At 41.4% G+C, this 25,710-nt stretch overlaps 1 protein-coding gene and 1 long non-coding RNA gene across 6 annotated transcripts in view; one reads left to right on the forward strand and one right to left on the reverse strand.

Annotated features, from left to right (window-relative positions):
* TIAM2 (TIAM Rac1 associated GEF 2) overlaps nt 1–25,710 on the reverse strand; it is a 409,027-nt gene that overhangs the window by 9,276 nt on the left and 374,041 nt on the right. For all 5 annotated transcript variants that reach the window (XM_040429382.1, XM_040429384.1, XM_040429383.1 and 2 more), the window contains 9 exons: nt 24,601–24,780; nt 22,181–22,249; nt 21,209–21,334; nt 15,057–15,165; nt 13,397–13,576; nt 8,466–8,584; nt 8,282–8,390; nt 3,095–3,153; nt 1,388–1,493 (listed from right to left, as the gene is read on the reverse strand). In XM_040429382.1, the coding sequence (XP_040285316.1) occupies nt 1,388–1,493; nt 3,095–3,153; nt 8,282–8,390; nt 8,466–8,584; nt 13,397–13,576; nt 15,057–15,165; nt 21,209–21,334; nt 22,181–22,249; nt 24,601–24,780 (1,057 nt within the window). The remainder of the gene's footprint in view (nt 1–1,387; nt 1,494–3,094; nt 3,154–8,281; nt 8,391–8,465; nt 8,585–13,396; nt 13,577–15,056; nt 15,166–21,208; nt 21,335–22,180; nt 22,250–24,600; nt 24,781–25,710) is intronic.
* On the forward strand, nt 38–25,472 carry LOC120998640. The gene is made up of 3 exons (XR_005778449.1): nt 38–68; nt 3,676–3,678; nt 25,379–25,472. It is a non-coding gene; the product is annotated as an uncharacterized LOC120998640 (long non-coding RNA).

Below are 25,710 nucleotides of genomic sequence, written 5' to 3' on the forward strand. Positions count from 1 at the left end.
AATCAGTCACTTATTTATGTTACCCTTAGTTAGGACACCATAAAACGGGTGACAGGTTCCCTTTAAATGTATTTTATTTGGATTTTATGTGATAGACCAACACAAAATATCGCGTACGTCTAAAAGTGAAAAGAAAAGGATACATGGTTTCCAACATTTTTAATAAATAAAAATTTGGAAAGTGTGGCTTGCATTTGTATTCCTCTGAGTTCATACTTTGTAGGCAGGGCCGGCGTTGGGAAGGGGAGGTGGGGGGCAAACTGGACAATTGCCCAGGGCCCCCATTGTCTAAGGGGCCCCCTGCTTCAGTTGAACATCTGAGGAAGCAAACGGGCAGACATCTGAACAGCTGCACTTTACAATGCAGTGTACAGTCTCCCCCCTCACATATAAATCATTACCCTAGTGCTGACAGGACCTGCGATGATGTCAGATGCAGGAAGCAGAGCTCAGCAGAGAAGAGGGCATGAAGGACCTGCGATGACCTCACCATCATGTGACCAGAACAGGAGGTGGAGCTCAGCAGTGCAGTAAAGTAATGAAGAAGAAGAATACCAGCCATGCAAGTATGGATTCAATGCAAGTGCCAGGAAATGCTGGGAGTTGTAGTCCTCTCCTCTTATACCTCTTGTTATGTAATATCAGAGTACATTACGATAGGCGGTATAAGAGAAGAGGACTACAACTCTCAGCATGTCCAGGCCATTATTCTACAATATAAGGGTACATTACAACACCCTGGATATGCTGGGAGTTTTATACCTCCTCTTATAATGCACTCATGAAAAACAACCCCACAGCATTATCCCTCCTTCACCAGACAGTTGGCACAGAGCAGTGAGGCAGGTAACGTTCACTTGGCATTCACCAAATTTAGACTCCTCTATCAGACTGTTAGAAAATGAAGTGTGACTTGTCAAGCCACAGAACTGGTTTCCACTGCGTCAGCGTCCAGTGGTGGCATGTTTTGGCATTGTTTTTGGTGATGCAAGGCTTGCACTTTTAGGGTAAATTGGCATAATGGCATTTAAAAGTAAATAATAATTAAGTGTTGTATATCTAAATATCTATACATAATATATAGACTGGTTTGGAGGAAGATTAGAAATTAATATTCTATTCTCATCTCAACTTGTCATTTTTTTCTTCACTAGTTAAATTTGGTTTAAGGTTTTAAATAATATAGTTAATAGATTTACTGCCAATGTTGGTAGAACGAGATGTAACAGCACATAGATTTAAAGGTGCCATGTGTGAATCCAGTCTAATAAAAAGTAAGGCCGTCTGTTGCTCAGCATTCCACACAGCCAGCCTTTACTCTTGTACAGTTTTCCCATGCTTTAAAGAACACACAGTAATATTTCTATTCAAGGATTGCATTATTTACCGGCAGCATTTCCCATTCTCACTTGAACTGCAGACAAAGGAATCAGCCAACGGAATTTAAACTGATCAATATCACTATAGGTTTGAGAGCTTCGTGTATTCTGACTCTGTATAAAAATATAGAAAAAAAATGCTTAACTTGAATAACAAAGTACAAAAATCTCACATAATGTAAGCATCAAATATGGCAACACAAATCTAAGGCAGATATAGACTACTACTCTAAAGGCGGGTGCTGATGATCCTTTACGTCATTTTTTGCAGCGATTGGCTACATTTTATTCTTTTAGAAACAGATCTGTAGATAACGTGACATTTTGTGTTGTAAACCAGTCCATGATCAGCCATGTAATGACAAAGTAGTGTGCTGAATAGATCTAAGTGAAGCTTCAGTGTTACATTAGGACCAGGATACAATCTGTCCATTATTTGACGCTTCATTGTTAAATGTGTATGAAGTATCCATTGTTGATATATTCAGTTCTATCCACAGGTATATAGTGATGAAATAAGTGCAGGAACAGAGCATGTGAATTGTATCTCCAGAGATAACACTACTCTTGCTCATGGGCCGTGCAGTTCAGCCAAACAGTTACAAAACCATGTACAACCCCAACCCATGGATTTAGCGATTTGTAGCTAAAAAAAATAAATAAAAAAACAATAGCAGTTAAATGAAGTGTAGATACTGGTAATTAGCAAAAAGCAAGTGGTCCACAAATGGGGGTCTACTGCTGATCATCATGGGCTTTGTGCCAATTATAGGAGCAAAAATGTCATGTTCACCAAGATGGTAGCTATCACAACAGGATTTTGGTTTGTGATTTCTTCCATAGAGGACTTCTACATATAATATGTTATGTGCTTTGATTTCTATGTGACATTCTGGAACTTTCCTTTTAAGAACTTTGCATATAATAACAGAGAAAATTGATTGAACATTAAATAAGTGTGTCGGTAAAATGCTGTCATCATCTTAATCTGCAGTCTATTTTTCATACAGGGCCTAATTACGAATGGTACATTTGTTCGTGCCACCTACACACAGTACTGCGTGTGTTGATTTTCTTCCCATGCTTATAAGAGGATTCTACACCTCCCCCTCCCTTCAGTATCCCCTTTACCTTCCAGACTGAGCTTTGACGCTGCGTTCAGACCTGAGCGTACGGGATGGAGCGCTCTGTATGCGTGATTTTATGCGCGTTTACAAACGCGGCTCCGGAACAAGCGAACGCCCGTTGTCGCGCGTTCCCGGAAGTCTATGTACGGGAACGCGCGACAAGACGCCCCAAAGAAGCTCCTGTACTTCTTGGGGCATCGGGCGTTTTACAGCGCGATCGTACGCGCTGTGAAACGCTCAGGTGAGAACCATTCCCATAGGGAAACATTGGTTCTTGCCTGTTGAGCGTTTTACAGCGCGTAGGAACGCGCTGTAAAACGCTCAGGTGTGAACCCAGCCTTAGACTGTTTGCAGACTAATCCAGTACAAATGCAGCCCTTCTCCCAAGGTTTACTGACATGAACTGGTTAGTAAATTGTATTCCCTTTCTATGCAGATACAGTTGTTTTTGGCAAGCCACTGACAACATACAATACTTGAGATGCTGGTTTTATGAAGGAATGATGCCTACAGGAAGAGGTTTTGAAGAGAGCAGAGCTACCGAGGATTAGACTCCACATGTGTGGTCCAGTCTGTTGGAGAACTTACCGTTTTCTTTTTCAACTTGAAGTTTTCTTTGTGCACGAGAATGATGGCCCTTCTAAACACTGCAAGAAGCAGAAAAGAAGAGCATCACATGGATATTTAGGCCGACAGGTCAACAGATAAATATGTTCTGTCTGAGTTATTCGTAAGGGTTATAGGAAATTTTCTCACCTCTTTATTACATAGACTAGGTCTCCTGCACCGCAGATAACAATATAGCACCAAATTAGTGCTTCTTAAAGTGCCTTCACACCTGGCGGAAAAGTCCAACAGAAGATACGCAGGTGCAGATTACATCCCCCATTAAAACAAATGGAGACATTGTTTACGGAGCAGAATGTTATTCCACAGAGGAGCACAGGGAAGGAAGTGACATTTTTCAACCCCATATGATAACATGGAAGAAGTCTTTATCTGGTGTGTTTTCTGGTGGACTTTTCCATTATTTTTGAAGACACTAAGAGAAAACTGACTGATGTACTCCATCCAACAGAGCATTAACAAAGCCATATCACCACAAAAACATGCAGTGTCGCCCACTCTCTACAATGTCAGTTGCCAAGCAACAGCCATTACATACTGAGGCAGTGCGCAATAAAACATTCCATTCTGCAGAATCTGGAACACACACGGCCAGTATCCGCGTTTTTTGGATCCGCAATTTGCGGAACACAAAAACGGCAATGGCCGTGTGCATGAGCCCTTAATGTTTAATGTTCTAGGGTTCTTTATAATGTGAAACTGAATATCTTTTAGCCTAGTTTCACACTTTAGTTTCCGGCTGGCCAGAGATCTCTTGATCGGGCATTGCTGAATGTTACCGGAATGCCCATCGGCCCCATTGCCTATATCGGGATCCAACGGTGATCCGGCTGCTACCCCGCAAATGCCAGGATTCAGCCAGACAAAAACCGCAGCTGTTTTTGAAGTTTGCTCGGCAGAGTTTTGCAGAACCATTAGTTTTATCCAGGCAGGACGATGTTCTTTTTAAAAAATAACCACAATTACTTTTATATTTTGCCCTGCATTCATACACCCCATAAGAATATATACATGTTAATGGTTTGAAATAACCCTTTCAAGCAATGTAGTTGAATTAAAAGGTTGCCATAAACAGTCTAAAGTTGATCATAACGGATGATTTCAACCAAAACAAATGTTCATTGGTTGAAATTTATGGACAGTCGCTTTAGCCGACCGATGATGGACCATTATTGTTTAATATTTCCATCTGATAGTCAACGACTGTATCGGCCAATATGGAATAAAATATGTATGGTCGTGTCTGTGAAAGGAACATTCACCAGATGTTTGTTTGTTCAATTGCTGTTCAACCATCAACCAATTTCTATCTAACGTGTATGGCCAGGTTTGTTAGGCTTCATTTACACGTCAGTGTTTTTGTCAGTGATTTCCATCAGCGATTGTGAGCCAAGACCAGGATACAAGCCTCCACAGACATAAGGTATAAGGGAAGGATCTGCATCTGTTCTGTGTTTAGAGCCGCACATGGTTTTGGCTCTGAATCACTGATGGAAATCACTGACCCAACACTGACGTGTGAATAAGGCCTTGTGTGTAGGAGGCTTATTATCAGAAAGTCACCATCAACCTCTCTAAGGCTGCCCGTACACAATCAGCATTTGATCAGTTTTTTTGATGCAATTGAAAACAGGTGTAGATTCACAAAAAAGAGCTGAAGAAGAATATCCCTGTTATACCTACTCTCCCTTTATGATCCACACCCAGTTTTGGCCTCAAAAACCACCTAAAAAAACCTGATTAAATCCTGAACGTGTATAAGCAGCCTAAAAATAACCATGTAACTGCCACATTGAAGTACGTAGTTTGTATTGCAATGTGTTCACCCCAGGATGATTGCAGGCATTAGTCAGGCAATTTATGGTTGCAATCATCCATCTAGCAGTATTCAGGATGTTACGTCTATACATAATGCCGTGCAGCGGTATAGTTCAGGTTTATTTGATATATTTAAGTGTTATTTTCAGGATTTGAATTTAATTTGGGTTTGTGCGTCTTGCAAACTTTTTAAGAGTTTTACTTTTTACTTGGAAATCTTCCAGAGTATAATTATTCAATCCAAAAATCCTATATACTGTATACACGATAGTTGCGTATAGAAAAAGGTCTAGCCCTCAAATATAGCAAAAAATACTTTGAAAAAAAAAAGACCTAGGCGGAATACATTAAAGCTGAATACATTTAAAACATAGCTTTTACTCAATAATTAAAAGGATAAACCCACATAGTGCTCAAATAAAACAGTGAGAAAATGTACATAAAAAATATGACATAAAAAGGACATAATAAAAATAAACAAAAGCCATAAATAAATGGAAAGGTCTTACCAATTAGTTGACATTGTACTAAGATGAATGTCTACCTTTCAACCGTCCTAGATAATCAAATGACGGGGTCCGTATAATTGCTGTAATTCTTCCGGGGACATAAAACTACATAGCCCAGACACTGGTTGGGATAGGGGCTAAGCAGTCCCTACCTAGCAATACGGAGCACCCATCCCGATAGGGACAACCCAGTCTAGAACCTTTCCCTTATAGGGGCCTAGTCCCTAAACATATCCCTCAATCTCATGTCCATTTGTGTCATTTTTTTTATGTACATTTTCTCACCGTTTATTTGAGCACTATGTGGGTTTATCCTTTTAATTATTATGAGTAAAAGCTATGTTTTAAATGTATTCAGCCTAGGTCTTTTTTCTAAGGATTTTTTGCTATATTAGAGTATAATTATTCCAGCAATTAAGCACAATTAGTGTGTAAAGAATCATCTTGGCCTCTGTCGGACACATGGAGATGAAGCTGTAAATACACATTTCACTGAAATAGAGATCAGGCAGCATGGCAATGGGTGGGATCAAAAAGCATAAGCTGGGACATGTAGTGAACATGACCAGCACTGACCTGCATGCAATTCAAACTGACGCAGGTGGCAGAGAAGAGCTTTAGGCTGGGTTCACACTTGAGCGTTTTACAGCGCTGCAAAACGCTCAACACATGAAAACCAATGCTTCCCTATGGCCCTGGTTCTCACTTGAGCGTTTTACAGCGCGTTTGAACGTGCTGAAAAACGCCCTACGCTCAAACAAGTTCTTGAGCTTCTTTGGGGCGTTTTGACGCGCGTTTGTGGCCATAGGACACTGCAGTCAATCACACAAACGCACGTCAAACGCGCGTTTACTATTGCAAAAAACGCACATAAAAACGCGCGTTAAACGCGCATATCAAATACGCTCAGGTCTGAACCCAGCCTTAGGCTATATCCACATATGACTGAAATGCTGCAGATTTGCCATTCCGGATTTTTGTGCAGGAAATCCGCAGCATTGTACAGTACCAGCAAAATTGGCTGGGTTTTTAATAAATCTCATCAACATGCTGTGTAAATTGACCTGTCGTGCAGATTGGAGTCTGCAACAAGCATTTTTTGTTAAGGAACCGTGGCAATAACCGCTGCTGACTTTTCTGCTGTATTTTCAGTCACGAGTGGATATAGCCTTGTTGCAAGTCCACATTTGCCTGAAAATACAGCGGAAAAGTCCAGTGTGGTTTTGCCGCAGTTCCACAGCAAAAACTACAACAAAACCCTCAACAAAAAATGCATGTATTACATGCAGTATTGCCACGGAAATGAGAGGACGTGATGCAGATTTCAAATGCACCGCAAGTCAAATTACACTTTTTTTTTGTATGCAATGTGGGGATGAGATTTGCCATACAAAACTCCGCGGCTGCTGCATTTCAGTCATATGTGTACATACCCTTACTGGAGCTTGGTTATAGAGTTCTGTTGACCAATTATGATAAACTGCTGTGCTGTGGTCAGGAACCCCTCTATTAGGGCTCATTCACACGAACGTGTGCTGCCCATTGCCGTATTGCAGACCACATTTGCGGTTCCGCAATACATGGGCACCGTTCCGTGTGCATTCCGCATCACGGATGCGGATCCATTCACTTCAATGGGTCCGCAAATCGGAGATGCAGAACGGTAGCATGGAACGGAACACTACGGAAGCTCTACGGAGTGCTTCCTGGGGTTCCGTTCCGTGCCTCCGTACCGCAAAAAGATAGAACTTGCTCTTTTTTGCAGGACGGATGGATCGCGGACCCATTCAAGTGAATGGATCCGCGATCTCCATGCGGCTGGGCCACGGTCGGTGCCCGTGCATTGCGGACTGCCATTTGCGGTCCACAGCATGGGCTTCACACGGTTGTGTGAACAAGCCCTTAGCCTCAGTGGAGATCCACTAAGAAAAGTCTCTCCTCCTCTGGAGGAAACAGTATCCGTGCCAAAAAAAAAATTCAATACACATCCCCTTCACTGCAACTTGACAGGCCCTGGATTATCAAATATTCTAAAACAATCACATTTATAGAACTGACCTTCTTTTACAATGCGGTTCCAGCACTTATTTTAGAATCAGGTAAACTTCATAATTGTATCTCACTAGTCTTATGTCTTGTGAGAGCGCAGCTTACAGTACCATTACTGCACATTCATGGGTTGACTATTTTTGAGAATTCTTTTGGAATTTTTTTAATAAATAGTAGTGGTTGCATATGTATAGTAGATCGAAATAGACATAACATAGAAAAATAGACTACTTCAAAAATACAAAAACATTTGAACTTTAATTAGCCTTGTGCGACATTTCAGTCCATACAACAAGGAACCTTCTCAAGCCTTAATTAGCTATTTTCCTACTTAATATACGAAGGATTGATGGCTTTAGGCTACGACCGTATGTGTTTTGCAGTCCACAAATTGCGGATCCACAAAAAAAAACGGATGACATCCGTATGCCATCAGTTTTTTTTTGTTTTTGCAGATCCATTGTAACAATGCCTTATCCTTGTCCGCAAAACGGACAAGAATAGGACCATGTTCTATTTTTTTTTGCGGGTCTACGGAACGGACATACTGATGCGGACAGCACACGGTTTGCTGTCCACATTTTTTACGGACCCTTTGAAATGAATGGGTCGGCATCCTATCCACAAAACAAAGGAATGGACACGGAAACAAAATACGTTTGTGTGCATGTAGCCTTATCCTGAGGATTTGCACCAATCTTATTGTTGTTTCCAACGAGTGCTGCTCTTTTTTCTTACATACATTGGTACATTGGTTGGATGAAATACTTACCAAATACGGTCAGCTCAAGGTCTTTTCTTGTTTTGCCAAGAGAAGGGAAGATATTAAGCCAGGTAACTGTAGAATATACCAAAAGTTCCCCCATAGAGAGCTCTGTGACCTGCAAGTACAAAACAGCATTTGTAAGGTGTTCCCTCTCTATGAAATATTCGTTTGGTGACTTCCGTTACAGTACCTCTTTCTCTGTCCCACTCTGCTCTGCTACCAACTGATCAAACACTGTTCCATAGTCTTCATAGATTTTCTGCATTTCGTTAATATGACTGGCTACCTTCTCCATAGCCTTTAGTGCTTCTGTAAATTTAGAAGATACAAAATGTAATAGTTTATATCACCAAGTATGGAAACAGAACTGTATATGCACACTCATAAAATACGGTGGTTATTGCTAATAAAATAATTAAGTGCATCTCTCAGTCAAGGGGATTACCAAGATCAATGAGGCATACTCGTCAATACTCACACCATATACTGCATATTAAAAGGGCATCTGTCAGCAGATTTTTACCTATCAAACTGGCTGACCTGTTACATGTGCGCTTGGCAGCTGAAGGCATCTGTGTTGGTCCCATGTTCATATGTGCCCGCATTACTGAGGAAAATGAAGTTTTAATATATGTAAATGAGCCTCGAGGAGCAACGGGGGCGTTACCATTACACCTAAAGGCTCCGCTTTCTCTGTAACTGCCGCGCCCTGTGTACTTTGACAGTGCCAGAGAGTGAAAACCTCATTATACCTGGCCCTGTCAATCAAAGTGGAGAAGGTGTGGTAGTTGCAGAGAAAGCTGAGGCTCTAAGTGTAACGGCAATGCCCCCGTTGCTCCTAGAGGCTCATTTGCATATATTAAAACATGATTTTTCTCAGTAATGCGGGCACATATGAACATAGGACCAACACAGACGCCTTCAGCTGCCATTGCTTAGGAGTATGCGCATCCCAATTTTGGCTCCAATATTATGGGGCTTATAGCTGGTGATTAAAATATATAGTACGGTTAGCTAGGACCGGAGCGAAAACTATTTATACTATGAACATAGCAGAACCATGGTCTATATAGCAGATGAAAAAAAAAAATTGATAAACCCAATTTTGGCCATTGTAATTATAATGTGACATATCTACAACCAGTAGGTTATATATGGGGGCAGTAGTTGCACCCTTGCCTTTGTGTCTAAGGGGCGGCAAAATAGCCCTGAGAATGCCAATAAATGGCACATGGTAGATGGGGAGTCCTGTTACAGATCACAGCCCATGATCTCTGTCTACAATCTGATAATGGGCAAATCCAGGTAACCGTGGCACTCCAAACAGTAAGGACAGTTAATTCCTGAAGCACCAGAGTACACCACAATCACTAACATCAAAAAGAAATCAAAAGGAGTAAAACTTTACATTATAAAAGGAGAAAAAATTGTTAAGGATTCTTATGATGGTACTTTATATACAGTAGGTAGTTGATGAAAGACAAATAGCATCACCAGTCCTGTTCAAAGCTCATTTCCACATCTATAAAAAGTCCTTATGTGGGCATTTTATTAGAACTGTAGAATTTTGACACCATAGGAACAGTCAATGCTTCTAAATGCTCACAGACAGCATGAACAGATGGACCAACACTTTGTAACTGCGACCATACCCACATTAATTCAGTAGATCATAAATTGAGCAGATACACTCAATTCTGTGCAAAGCCGTATCAGAGTATGTACACTTCTATAGCCGTTTATTATAGAAAACATCAAGGAGGTAACTAGAGGTTAACGTGAAGTATTTGGCTACAGTATGTATCTAAGGCTACTTTCACATTAGCGTTTTCAATTCCGCTATTGAGATGAGTCATAGGATCTCAATAGCGGAAGAAAACGCTTCAATTTTGTACCCATTCATTGTCAATGGGGACAAAACTGAACTGAATGAAACGGAATGCACCAGAATGCACTCCGTTCCATTTGGTTGCGCTCCAGTCACGGACAGATTAACGCTGGAAGCAGCGTTTTTTCTGTCCGCGATGTGGTGCGGAGCAAAATGGATCTGTCCTGACACACAATGTAAGTCAATGGGGACGGATCCGTTTTCTCTGACATAATAGAAAACAGATCCGTCCCCCATTGACTTTCAATGGTGTTCATAATGGATCCGTCATGGCTACAGAAGACATAATACAAACTGATCCGTTCATGACTGATGCATGCGGTTGTATTATGGTAACAGAAGCGTTTTTGCAGATCCATGACCGATCCGCAAAAAACGCTAATGTGAAAGTAGCCTTAGTCACATGGGCAGATACACAAGGCAAAGATCAGGAACAAACCTTTTATTCAGAACACGGCCTACTCATTAAATGGGTTTTGCAGTTTTTTTAAACTGATGATCTATCCTCTGGATAGATCATCAGCTTCTGATCGACGGGGGTCCGACACCCGGACCCCTGCTGACCAGCTGTTTGAGAAGGCAGAAGGCAATAGTGCCGCGGCCTTCTCGCCGTTTACCGCAGGCCCAGTGACGTCACTGGATCTAGTATCACTGGCCTGGGCGCGGCTAAGCTCCATTAAAGTCAACAGAGCTTAGCCACGCCCAGGCTATTGATACTAGTCGTGACAACACTGGACCTGCGGTAAACAGCGAGAAGGCCGCGGCACCCCCACCGATCAGATGCTGCTGATCTATCCAGAGGATAGATCCGTTTAAAAAAAACTGCAGAACCCCTTTAAGCTGCAGCATGCTTCTGGATGGGGATGAATGATCGCTACTGCAATCACTTGTCCTCATACAGATTCATTGTTTGTCAGCAGTACATCACACACAAGGCGACCTGCTGCTGACAAATGTTGACTTTTTTTTTCTGCATATACGATCAGATGACCAAGACTGCATTCACAGTATTGGGAATCCAGTAGCCTGATCCGACAGAGCATCAGGCTACCGGAGCTCCTTATTTCCGGCATTGCCAGACAACGGTGTTACACCGAATACCCATTAACTATAATGTGATTCAGTGGTTTCCTGCATAAATGTGAAGCTGTATCCTCAATATTTGTTGCTAGCAGTTTTCTAAATCAAGTATCTTCACACACGGCCCAACTCGCTTAGAGTTTCACCTTAGATGGCTAATGGCTTGTTCTAGAAGACCTTGACATGTGGACTTTAAGATTTGTTATAAGCCATTTACTGTGGGAATCTTGGGAGTACAATAAAATTGTTTGCAGTACGAGGCATCTGATTGTTGCGTACTTTCACCATTGAAGTCGTTTGTCCACATTTTTACTGATACAGGGAATGCAGAGAGTTGAGCAACTTCTTTTGGAAGACAGTTTCCCATAGCAACGAAGCCTGAGGATACAACTTAATGTAGTCCGGATTCACACTGCTCAATACGCTGATTGTCCTAAATTCAATGAATAAGCGAATAAGACCGTATCCGAGTGAAGTTCTTTGATTTCAGTGATAGACATTTTATACTTGTCCTCCCCTCACACTTCTGATGCTTCTTTAGTTCCACAAGGTTGTAGGAGACCTCCCACTGAAAGCTTCACTTCCCCCAGGCCATCTCCCCTTTACCCCTATAAATATTTAGAAGCGATTACAGATAGTGTAGCCAGCCAGTTCCATATCCAGCACTCCAAGCATTTGCCTGACCCAGGGTGTCACTCTAATGGATTTTTCCCGGGAAGAAGCTGCCTCTGGGTCAGGCGAGTACTTTGTGTTGTGTGTGCAGCACGTAGAGCTTTTTTGACATGTTAGGCTTGTATTAGTTGATTTTGTAAGTGCAATAAAGTGAGATTTCTTAACGAGAGTCCTGGCACACTACACTATCTGCGGCTACTTCTGTATGTTCATATAGCTGGAGGTGGAGTCTACTACACCCTTGTGGAACTACAAGAAGCAGCAAGTAGCAGAAGTGTGGAGGGAGGACAAATATTAAACATCTATCACAGAAATCGAAGAATCACACTCAGATAAAATACATATTCGCTTATTCATTGAATTTTAAGACAGTCATCATATTGAACAGTGTGAGAGTTTGGACACAGAAACACCATTTTTGTTAATCTGCTAGCTCCGATTGACTGATACACATTTTTAAAGACATTTTAGGGAGGATACAACTCGTTCAATAAGAGGTGTATTTGACTTCTAGTATGACCTTTTAATGAACACTGGGTGCTTATTACATTTTAGGGGCTGTTCACATCAGATTTTAGCTCTCTGCTGAGCATTCTGAGATATGTATCCCTCAGTGGATCCATTCATTTAAACTCTGGAATCTATAATCACCTCTTTTCAGTCTTGCAGGACGCAAATGAGTGGTATACTAAATGTGCACAGACAGAAAAAGGAGATCACAGTCCAAAGTTTAATCTTTTTATACTTTGTTTCCCCAGCGCAATGCTTGGCGGAGACCTAAAATGTGCCATGAGCGGCCCCTTAGCTAATAAGGTCCATTATAGTTGTTGAAAGTGGCAATAAATGTGTCATGTCTGATGTACTGCCTGAAAGAATGCTTCTTATAGAAAGTTATTTCAGTGATAAATGTTCTTGAATAGGCTGTACAAAAAATCACTGAAATATTGGATAATTACTGGGGTAGTTATTGGCTGTACGACCCATATGAAGCTAAACACCTACTTTTTAGATAGTAACAGTGTGTCATTCATTGGCTTAAATAATTGATATTAAATTTCACCCAGAAAAAGTCCACTACAGTTGAAATCGTCTATTTGCACAAGTTTAATCTATATGGCCACCTTACAGGATACGTTTTTCAGAACAGTATATTCTCATGCCTTTTTGATGTATACTCTATGACCGTTTAAGCATATATTTGGATAAAACAGTAGTAAACCGATGCACAGCAACCGTTGTGCCTGGATTATTAAGTAAAGGCAGCGGGAACTTTCACATGAATAAAAGCAAAATTTTGTAGAAAATTGCTGCCACAGTTCATGTAATTTGCATGACAATAAAGTATGCCACACAGTGGAAGCAGAGACCACGGCTAGTGGGAATGACTAAATCCTCAAAAATTCTTTAACATAAAAACTATTTAAACAATAGGTCTTTTTCTGGTGACGCATTCCCTTCAACACACCATAAATAAAAAGTACCTGTCAGGTGATAATGTTCTTCACTTTCATTGTCTGTCAATGACACCAGTTCTTTCAACAACAGTGGGTATTTCAAAACCCTCTGCACCGGTTTGATCAGATATGACTCTAAGGTAGACGAATGCTGCTTTGTGGGGTTTCTGGCATCCAAAAATTCCTTAAAAGCTGGATCTGTTCTAGCTGCAAATAGAATGGATGGAAGAAATTATAGTACGATATAAGAAGTTACAAATCTGACTGACCCCGGTATTCACAATGCCTAGGGCTTATATTAGACCAGCAGATGAGGCCGACGATTGTCGGGAAGGAAGAGTTCCTTCCCGACAATTGCCTGCTCGTCATGGGGTATTCTGCATCACTTTTACACAGGAAGGTCATTTCTAACAAGTATACCTATGAACGTTTGTTAGAGATGTTATGGCGAACTATCTGCAGGTCTAATACAGGCCTAGGATACACATACTATATCTATCCTAAGGCCCCTTTCACACAGGCGTCGCGGAAGAGGTCCGGATGTGTTGCAGGTGCATTGCGGGAAACCAATGCGAATGCGCACGCAATTTCAGTCAGTTTTGTCTGCGATTGCGTTGTTCAGTTTTTTTCCGCGTGAGTGCAAAGCGTTTTATTGCGTTTTGCCCGCACGTGATGAAAAACTGAATGTTGGTACCCAGACCCGAACTTCTTCATTGAAGTTCGGGTTTGGGTTTCTGTAGATTTTATTATTTTCCATTATAACATGGTTATAATGGAAACTAATAGCATTCTTTAATACAGAATGCTAAGTAAAATGACCAGTGAGGGTTAAAAAAAATAAATTAAAAAAAATGACTCACCTCATCCACTTGATCGCGCAGCCGTTATCGTCTTCTTTCTTCTTCTTGCAGGACCTGCAAAAGGACCTGCACTGACGTCAGCGCAGGTCCTGCTGAATGAAGATAGAAGGTTCTACTGCATCTTCATTCAGCAGGACCTGTGCTGACGTCACCGCGCTCACCACATGGTGAGCGCAATGACGTAAGCGCAGGTCCTTTTGCAGGTCCTGCAAGAAGAAAGAAGACGATAACGGCTGCGCGATCAAGTGGATGAGGCAAGTAATTTTTTTATTATTTTTTTAACCCTCAATGGTCATTTTACTTAGCATTCCGTATTAAAGAATGCTATTATTTTCCATTATAACCATGTTATAATAAAAAATTATAAAGTAAATGGACTTTAATGGGGTCCCAGGGCTCATCCCTATTTATTCACATTATCTCCTTAGCAACCATCCATGAAAAACTCATTGCATCTGCACTTGCTTGCGGATGCTTGCGATTTTCACGCAGCCCCATTCACTTCTATGGGGCCTGCGTTGCGTGAAAAACGCATAATATAGAACATGCTGCGATTTTTGCACAACGCACAAGTGATGTGTAAAAAAACATCGCTCATGTACACAGCCCCATTGAAATGAATGTCTCAGGATTCACATCACGCATCGCACCCGCGCGGAAAACTCGCCCGTGTCAAAGGGGCCTAAGAGAAAAGTAAAAAGGAAATAATGTTCAGACAGATTAGATAGACTAGCTTTCTCTGTTGACATACGTCTTTCTATAGCCAAATTAATTAATTATGCTAACTTTCATTATTGAAAAGTCTTGCAAAGTAGAAGCTGGTTTACCTCTTTCAAGAACTTTTTGCACTTTTATATGGTTTGCACAGAATCCGCTGTACAGTTTGAAGTGATCTGCATAATAAAGAAAAGATCCTCCCAGAGAAAACAGCAATTTCTAAAAGATAAAGATCACAATGAATAAGGTGTTCACGCTCTGCATCCAAGATTTCCGTCAGGAGGATTTCTAAATGAAAACCTCAGGGACATACATTTGAAGGATGCCACTAAGCAGTATATTTTTGTGGATACCTCTGTACGGAATTGCACGTCCTGCTGTCCTATTCCATTCGTAAAAAAGAAAAATGTGAAGCCCAGTGGGTGCTGCTGAAAGCAGGCCAAAGAGACACCCTCTTGGCCTCTATCAGTATAATGGGGACCTGTGGGTCTGTTTAATATATGTACAAGAAGCTTTCCAGGCACGTGTAAACATGTGAAAAAGACCCCATATAAAAAACAAAAACTAAAAAACTGCAAAAGCACATCCTATACCCAAGAAGACTGCATGCCTAAACCCTGACATGAAGAACATCCTTGTACTGTATCAACTGTTGACTATGCATGAATACAGTTAGTATTCACCCCACTGGTGTTTTTTTCTCTTTTTTTGCATTACAACCTAGATTAAAACACAGATTATTGTTGGTTTGTACCATTTAATTTACACAACATGCCTACCAATATGAAGGTGCAATTTTTTTTTTTACTGCGACAAATTAAAAAGGGGTTGTTCCATCTGGACATTTGTGGGATATTGATAGGATATGCCAGATATGTCCAATAGGTGCGGGTCACAACTCTAGGACCTGTTGTACATTGGATATCTCAAGAACAGGGCTCTGCTGTGACTAGAGAGTACACCGCGCATGTGCAATCTCCTTTCCATTCCCTGCTATGGGTCTTCCAAGAACATTCACTATTTTTCGAGCGCATCTTTTCCATTCAATGCTATGGGACTTCCGAAAATACCCATGCGAGCACACTCGGAGGGTTGCCCCACATTCTTGGCTTCTTCTCCATTCACTGAGTGAGATCGGATTGGTTCCAGAGGTGGGAACCACATATATTGCACATTTATAGCATTTCCTATCAATATGCCATACATTTCCAGATGGGAATACCCCTTTAGGGCAAAAACAGAGAACTTTCATGTCCATAAAATATTCACTCCCTGGAAGTTAATACTTTGTGGAGCCACATTTTGTAGCTATTATAAGAGGGTATGTCTCTATTAGCTTAGCACATCTAGACACTGGGATTTTTGCCATTCTTACAGAAAAAACTGCTCCAATGCTTTCACATTACATACAGTATGTTGCATTGGGGTACAACAGTCTTCAAGTCATGCCACTGGTTCTCAATTAGATTGAATTGAGGTCTGGGCTTTGACTGGGCCATTTTAAGACATTTAAATGCTTCCCCAAAAACCAGTGGTCATTGTCCTGCTGGAACCTGTGTCCCAGTCTCAAATCTCTGTACATACTGCCATTCATCTTTCTTTCTGCTCTGACCAGTTTTCCATTTCCTGCTGAATAAAATCATTCCCACAGCATGAATGTGGCACCCCCATGCTTTGCTATAGGAATCGTGTTCTTGGGGTGATGGGACGTGTTGGGTTTATGGCGCAAATAGCATTTCCCACGATTGCCAAAAACAGACCTTCTTACATATGTTTGGGGAGACTGCCACATGCTGCTTGGTGGACTTCAAACAGGGTTTCTTATGTTTTTCTTTAAGCAATGACTTTTTCTAACTGCACTTCCATAAAGCCTCTGTGGAGTGTATGGTTTATATTGGTGCTATGGACAGATACTTTCATCTCTGCTGTGGATCTTTGGAACTTCTTCAGTGTTATCTTGGATTCTTTGTTAAATCTCTGTTTAAAGGGAACCGGTCACCATAAAAATGCAATGTAAGCTACAAGCACCGTGTTATAGAGCAGGAGGAGCTGAGTAGATTGATGCATAGTTTTATGGGAAAAGATTCAGTATAAGGGCTCATGCACACAAACTTATTTTTTTTTCTGCATCCGCAATCGCTGTCAAGTATAGGCATTTTTTATTATGGTTGCAGCCATGTGCGGTCCGCAAATTGCGGAAAGCACGCGGACGGTATTCGTGTTTTGCGGATCCGCAAAGCACAATGGCCGTCTGAATCGGCCCTTACTGGATCTTTTCCCATAAAAGTGTATATCAATCTGTTCAACTCCTCCTGCTCTATAACATGCTGCCTTCAGCTTGAAAGTTATGTTCAGCGTAACAGGTTCCCTTTAATGCCCTCACTGGCCGTTAGAGTTTTAGTGGGCATCCTTCTCCTGGTTTGAAGTTGTGCCATATTCTTTCCATTTTGTTATAATGCATAGAATGGTGCTCTGTGGGATGTTGTAAAGTTTGCACTTTAAAAATTGATTAAATATTTACCCAGATGCGACTTTCAGTGGTACAAATGGTTACAGTGGCTTACAGTTAGGTCCATATATATATTTGGATACTGACACAAATTTTGTTTTTATTACCTGTTTATTAAAACATATTCAAGTTATAGTTATATAATGGACATGAACTTTCATTTGAGGGTACCTACATTAAAATCGGATTAAGGGTTTAGGAGTTTCAGCTCCTTTACATGTCACCCTGTTTTTAAAGGAACCAAAAGTAATTGGACAATTGACTCAAAGGCTGTTTCATGGCAGGGTTGGGTAATTCCTTCATTATTTCATTCTCACTTAAGCACATAAAAGTCCTGGAGTTGATTTGAGGTGTGGTGCTTGCATTTTAAAGATTTTGCTGAGAAGTAAACATGCAGTCAAAAGAGCTCTCCATGCAAGTGAAACAAGCCACCCTTCATCTGCAAAAACAGAAAAAACCCATCCAAGAAATTGCTACACTATTAGGAGTGGCAAAATCTACAGTTTGGTACATCCTGAGAAAGAAAGCATTGGTGACCTCAACAATGCAAAAAGACCTAGACGCCCACTGAAGACAACAGTGGTGGATGATCGCAGAAAAATTACCATGGTGAAGAGAAACCCCTTCACAACAGCCAACCAAGTGAACAACACTCGCCAGCATATAGGCTTATCCGTATCCAAATCTGCCATAAAGAGAAGACTGCATGAAAGTAAATACAGATGGTTCACCGCATGGTGCAAGCCACTCATATGCCTCAAGAATAAGAAGGGTAGATTGGACTTTGCTAAAAAAAAACATCTTAAAAAAACAGAACACCTCTGGAAGAACATTCTTTGGACAGATGAAACCAAGTTCAACCTCTACCAGAATGATGGAAAGAAAAAAGTATGGCAAAGGCATGGTATAGCTCATGATCCAAAGCATACCACATCATCTGTAAAACATGGTGGGGGCAGTGTTATTGCTTGGGCATGCATGGCTGCCAGTAGAACTGGGTCCCTAGTGTTTATTGATGATGTGACACAGGACAGAAGCAGCCAGATGAATTCTGGGGTTTTCAGAGACATATTCTGTGCTCAAATCCAGCCAAACTGATTGGTCGGCGTCTCATAATACAGATGGACAATGACCCAAAACATAAAGCCAAAGCAACCCAGGAGTTTATTAAGGCAAATAAGTGGAATATTCTTGAATGGCCAAGTCAGTCACCTGATCTGAACCGAACAGAGCATGCATTTCACTTGTTAAAGACTAAACTTTAGACCGAAAGGCCCACAAATAAACAGCAACTGAAAACCGCTGCAGTATAGGCCCGGCAGAGCATTAATAAGGAGGAAACACAGCGTCTGGTGAGGTCCATGAGCTCAAGACTTCAGGCAGTCATTGCCAACAAAGGGTTTTCAACCAAGTATTTAAGAAATTAACATTTTATTTACAATTATTTAATTTGACCAATTACTTTTGAGCCTCTGAAATGAAGGGATTAAGTTTAAAAAAATCTTTAGTTCCTCACATTTTTATGCAATCATTTTGTTCAACCCACTGAATTAAAACTGAAAGTCTGAACTTCAACTTTATCTTAATTGTTTTGTTCAAAATCTATTGTGGTAATGTACAGAACAAAAATTAGAAAAATGTTGTCTATGTCCAAATATATATGGACCTAACTGTATCTATGCACTATGTATCTCAAAAGGCTGACTATGGGAAGAAAATAGCAATAATAACTGGCAGTCCCTATGAATGAAAAGCTGCCAGAAAAACAACTTTGCTAAGAACCAACCTCTAAGGAAATCAGCACAGAATTTTTGCAGAAGGTTGAGGACCATAAACGGACAGGGCTTGGACAAAAATATTAAATAGGTACTGCTCGCATATGGCTGTAGACTTTACTGCATGTGGTTTGGGTTATATTGCTTCTGGCACCACCACACTATTTTTAGATGGACTGGTCATCCGATCGAGGACTACACCCCTCATTTGGGCATTTCAGAGAAATATTGAAAAAAATTGCACACCTTTCATCATTTGGGAAGATCACATGCATCCATAGAAAGAGACTCAGGGAGGATCACCATCATGGCCATCCCGACATGCAGCCTTTTGGAAAAGTCTACTCTGTGAAATACTTCAAAACTGTTCCTACTGCTTGTATTTGCACAGTGACATCCATCACTCACTCAGTAAAAGAGAGACTTTATTATAACCCAGCCAGCCTGGTGTCACGGTTGCCATGCATGTTGTTGCCTGCGTCAATATGTTGTTGCAGCTTGTAGGTGGCTCCTCCTTTCCCTTGGGTCCTTCCCTGTCTGGTGCTGGAGGGGTAATTATTTGGCTGGTGTGGCTTTAGGTGCATCTTGGGTGTGGCCTCTTGGCTCTTTATATGTTGTGAGCGAGAGGTCAGTTGCCTTCAGCCTTTGTATGAGATGGAGTGCTGCTCCTATCCTGGATAAACCACCTGTCCAGTAGGAGGGCCTCCTAGCTAGACAACAGTCACCTTAATTTCTCCCCCATGTCTTTACCTTCTCTTGTATCAATGTTTGGTGTGGGTTATGTTCAGGGTCTGTTGTATGTCTAGTTGTCATTACATGTCTGGCTTGTGGGTGTCTGTGTTCCAGCATGTTTGCTAGACATTTCCCCTCCGGAAAGGGGTGTCAGGGTTCCCCGGAGGGGGAATCACAAGTCTGTGAACATCTCTGCCTGGGGCCACCATGCTTCCTGTCTGCATGGGGGTCCGGTTGTTGTTGTGGCCGCGGCAGGTAAGTGCATGTTGTTTCTGGGCTCATACCGGCCGATCCTGTGGCTGTCCCTTTCCTTGCAGCTAGGCCGGTGGAGACTCCTGTTCATCCGTTTATTATTTAAACAAGGTTGTTTTTTCATTCCACTGTAACAATTTGGATTATTTAACCAGGTCCTTCACATAAAATCCCAGTTAAAACCCATTTTAATTCCAGGTAGTAATACAAAAAAACTGGAAAAACACCAAGGGGGGAGGAGAGTGGGCGAATACTGTCACAAGGCACTGTATTACATGTCCAGTGCCATACCAGTTAGTGTCCTCATTCATGATGTATACATACACCAACTAATATCCTTGGAAGTTAAGCTACTTTCACACTCGCGTTTGGTGCGGATCAGTCATGGATCTGCACAAACGCATCCGTTCAGATAATACAACCACATGCATCCGTTCAGAACTGATCCGTTTGTATTATCTTTAACATAGCCAAAACGCATCAGTCTTGAACATCATTGAAAGTCAAATGGGGGACAGATCAGTTTTCTATTGTGCCATATTGTGTCAGTGAAAACTGATCCATCCCCATTGACTTACATTGTGTGTCAGGACGGATCAGTTTGACTCAATTTTGTCAGACTGACACCAAAACGCTGCAAGCAGCGTTTTGGTGTCCGCCTCCAAAGCGGAATGGAGGTGGAACGGAGCCAAACTGATGCATTCTGAGCGGATCCTTATCCATTCAGAATGCATTAAGGGCAAACCTGATCCATTTTGGATTGCTTGTGAGATCCTTGAACGGATCTCAAACTGAAACCAAAATGGCAGCGTGAAAGTAGCCTTAACTGAAAGTTTTTATTTTCCATCAAACCATATTGATGTCAGTCAGCTGATATTTTCTAATACCCATGAATAATCGAACCTACAGAGTTAAATAGAGCAGGCACATAGCAGTATGTCACGCTCATTAGCCGCCCGTTTGTAATTACAATGACTACCAATTAATGACTTACTCGAAACTGCGATGGAGTCTCAAGTATGTTGAAGTCAGGAGAACCTGAAATGCCATCTTCCAAGGTTTGGAGGAATATCTTCTGGAAATCAAGCATTTCAGGCAGACTGCCAAACAAAGAATCCATCTATAAACAACAAAAAAATAAAGATTTAGCATCAAGAAGTGACAGGCAGACATTTATTGTGGCCTGCAGGAGGCGAATATTATTGTAAATGAAATTATCAATCATTATTACTTATGTGAATTTCATTAGAATATATAATTATTATATATACATATATACACACACACACACACACACACACACACACACCAGGCCATGCAGTGTCAGAGATTAACTATAACCACAGTTAGCTAAATACAATCTGATATTCATGAGCTCTGACATATGTTCCTTCTGAATCTCTATGCAGATATCTACTGATCTCCCTAATATAAACAGCTTAATAGATTTGTACAATGTTCCCAGTGAGAAGACTTGAAAGCAATGGATTGACATTATTACAGTTATTAGCTAAAATAGATTAACTGTACTCCTAATGCTGGTTAAAGCTACCATAAATGTTGCAGCCAAGTGTACACATACATAGGAAATGATTCCTTTGTGTTAGGCCTCATGCACACGACCGTGCAGTTTTTTGCGGTCCGCAAACGGCGGATCCGCAAAAAACGGAAGGCGCCCATGTTGCCTTCCGCAATTTGCGGAACAGAACGGGCGCCGGCAATATAAAAGGCTATTCTTGTCAGCAAAGCGCGGACAAGAATAGGACAGGTTATATTTTTTTTTGCGGGGCCGCGGAACGGAGCCACGGATGCGGACAGCACACTGAGTGCTGTCCGCATCTTTTGCGGCCCCATTAAAATTAATGGGTCCACATCCGAGCCGCCAAAACGGCGGCTCGGATGCGGACCCAAACAACGGTCGTGTGCATAAGGCCTTAGCAATAGAGAATGGCAGTTTTTGAATTACCTCATCCTGGGTAAGGAAAGTTTTATTTTGCAATGGCTCCAAGTACAATTCAAAAAGACAACTTAAATCCTGTAAAAAAATAAAAAAAAAAGAAGTATAGATTTAGAGGAATAAAAAAAAATGCACAAAAAATAAAGCCTAGGGTCATATATAATTCCCAGGCATCCATAATTCATCAATTTAGTAAACTAGCTGAAGGACCCGGCTTTGCTCGGGTATATTTAATCTATTTAATTTAATGTTTATGTGTGTCGTTAAAAAGATATCAACATACACTATCCACTATAACAGTGACATCTACAGCACCCCGCCCCCAAAACAGTGACCTCCACAGCCCCCCACCCCTTAACACTGGACCCCCCCCCCCCCACAGTGCCCCTTCCCTTAAAATTGGACCTCCACAGCAGCCCACCCCCTTAACTTTGACCTTTACAGCAGCCTTCCCCTATAACAGTGACTTTCACAGCATACCACCCCTTGACAATGACCTCCACAGGGGCCCGCCCCCTTAACAGTGGCCTTTACTGGATCGGGGGCATGTCCTTTTGAACAGCTCACTCTAAGACAGCAGCACTGTGCTGTCTGAGTGTGATCTGCAGGGAGAAAGTCACCCTCCCTCCCACCTCTGCAGCTGACAAAAGTTGATTTTTAACTTAAATTTATCAATCCCGGTCGGCCCAGGAGTGGGTGTGGCCTAACTGGATAATGGGCGTGGCTTAGTGGGGCCTGGGGAGGGGTTTTAAGTCTTTTGAGGGTGGACACATTGTGTCTGGGCTCCTTCCTGCAAGAGTGACGCCCCTCTGGGCACCTTACTGGCTCATTTACATATCAAATAAACTGGATTTTCAGAAGATAAAAATATCTATTGCTGGAACAAAGGCACGTCTTGAAATAAGGTACTAAGTGCTATTAGGCCATGGCTTTACTTCAATACCAGATTTCCTACAGCAGTGAAGAAACCTGGAGTAAAACTGTGTGTATGTGGAGGCTGAAGGACCTGCAAGCTTCTATTGGCTGATAAGGGTCATGTGATCAAGCTTCTATTGGCTAATGCATTTTTGGGGAATTTCTCAGAAACGGTACGTCCTAGAGAGCTGAAACCTGCTCTAAAACCTTCCCGGACATCTGATGTACCTGTGTGCCAAATTTCGTGATTGTAAATGAGATGGTGCGGATTCCTTTAGCGAACATACACTCAGCTTTATATATTAGATAAATTGATATGATGCATATTTACTGATTTTAATTATTCATTTAGTAACCAAATATACAAAATGCCATGTTACACAGGAACAACCGCTGCGATTTCATACTTGAAATTTTTCAGAACTGCTCTGCCAATGGAACTCAGCAGGCCTGAACTGGTAATCTGCCCTACCAGGCAGATTGCCATTGGGCCAGTCTGTCAGAGGGCTGCCTGACAAGATTAATAAACAATAACTGTACTGATTATGCAAACCCTACATCTGTGCAGTCCAGAGGCTTGCAAAGCTCAAGGACCTGTGATGACATCATCACAGGTCCTGAACCCTCTAAAAAGTAATGGAACTGAGCTGACAATGGTGCTTCTCTAAGATATGAAGTGTGCAGGACCAGGGATGACCTCATCACAGGTCCTTTACCCACCTGACTGTATTGAGAACAGCAGGAGAATTTCTCACTCCAATTCCAGTCTTACTGCCTTTGTCCTGCAAGTCCGCAAGAAAGGCGATACATTTAAAATCGGGACAATGCTGCTGCCAGTGGAGGAAGGGTTGGCAGGTATAATATTTCATCTAATGGGGGAAGGGTTGTCAGGGGACAATAATTTTGGGTATTTTGTACTATCTGACCATGTGATTTGGCATTTCAGTGTTCCACTTTTCTTTCCTTTCTAGTATAGATGGTTTGCATGGGGGTATGACAAAGTAAAGCAAAATTCACCACCGCGTGCATTGCGCATCATTATTTTTATGCAATATCATATGTGGGCAGAAGGGGTTTGTGTGCCAGTCTGGCCCTGCATAAAGCAAATTTTATACGTTCACGAGGAAACAGATCCATTCTGTTCCTTCTTTTACAGTCCATATGAAGTGAATTCTATTTAAAGAGACATTTAGTTTATAGTGTGTGATTTAAGGCATCAGAATATGATAGACAGAAAATCACAATTTTATTAACCCAAGATCACCCAAACATTGAACATTAATCTGTAAATAAGATGAATTTGATCCACAGACAATTTCTAGTAGCTTTCATGTTCTCCCCATGGCTGTACTGTTTTGTTTTTTTTCTTGCTTGGCATGTTAAAAAAATACCCTAGTGTGTGTAAGAATATGCTGGCACTTTATAAGAGACAAAAAAAAAGAAAACAGCATTACAGCATGTAGAACAAAATAAAAACTGTCTAACAAGACATATACACTGATCATAAGCTTCACCTTAACATAGGATTTTTCTGTATCAACTAGTTCTTGTATGACCTTCCGAAGCCTATCTGCATCCGATAAGTGCCGAGCTAATGGTCTCCTTGGAGGGTCTGGGCTGTCATTTCGCCCATCCATCATGTCCTGATTGACTTCCTGCATGCTTCGACACAATGCTGAGATTTGATCAGCACTCTATAAAAAAAAAATATATATAAATCAATGATTAGTTGTAAGATTTGTAATAAAGCAAATGGTTCACTGGTTATAACAGGAGTGCAGTGTGTCATATTGGGGTGAAGGGAGAGACCCTGCTTTCCCACCACTGTTATGCTGCTACGGAACAAAGGCTACACTTAGCAATTCTCTCTAGTATATTAGGCAAGTACGGTATATTCTAGAGATACTAATTATGGCATTTCTTGGCCAGCTCCTACTACGTAATTATATTCTTCATTAGCAGAGCACATAGATGGCCAGAATTAGCTGAATCCCTTCAGGTTCAAGTGTACCGTAAGAAATATATTTATATAGTGAATACAGAATTACAAAAATGTATAATTCATATATTCAGTGCTTGCAGTATTTTGCATTTTCAGCCACAGCAACATTCATCTGCACATTTGTTTTTTTATTCAGATGTTCTGACTTTCTTTTTGGTTTTTCCATTGTGTATATGATGGCGTAGCGTCCTGGAGTGGTCATCTGCTTTGGTCTCTCTCGACTACCCCTTTCCATATGCTCTATTTGGGCATATGGATGCCATATAAGATTGTATTTCTGCTTTAAGAAGTTCTCTGGGGTTTTAATATTGATGACCTATCTTCAGGATAGGTCATCAATATCAGATCGGCGGGGGTCCGACACGCCTGCCAATCAGCTGCATGAAAGGAAGGAGCCATCACTGTGCACGTGCCATCTCCCACTACGTAGTGCTTCCCATGGGGTTTCTCTCCGTGCCTCCCCACCGCTAAAAAGTTAGAATGGGTCTGGATCAGTCTATGCAAAACGCGCGGATGCTGCTTGTGCATTGAGGACCACAAATTGCGGTCCCCAATGCAAGAAAAGGCCGAGCAATGGCCATATGCATGAGGCCTTATTCACATGTCCTGCCCAACCTCAGAT

The sequence above is a fragment of the Bufo bufo genome, chromosome 4 (genome assembly GCF_905171765.1).
Source record: "Bufo bufo chromosome 4, aBufBuf1.1, whole genome shotgun sequence".
NCBI lineage: Eukaryota > Metazoa > Chordata > Amphibia > Anura > Bufonidae > Bufo > Bufo bufo.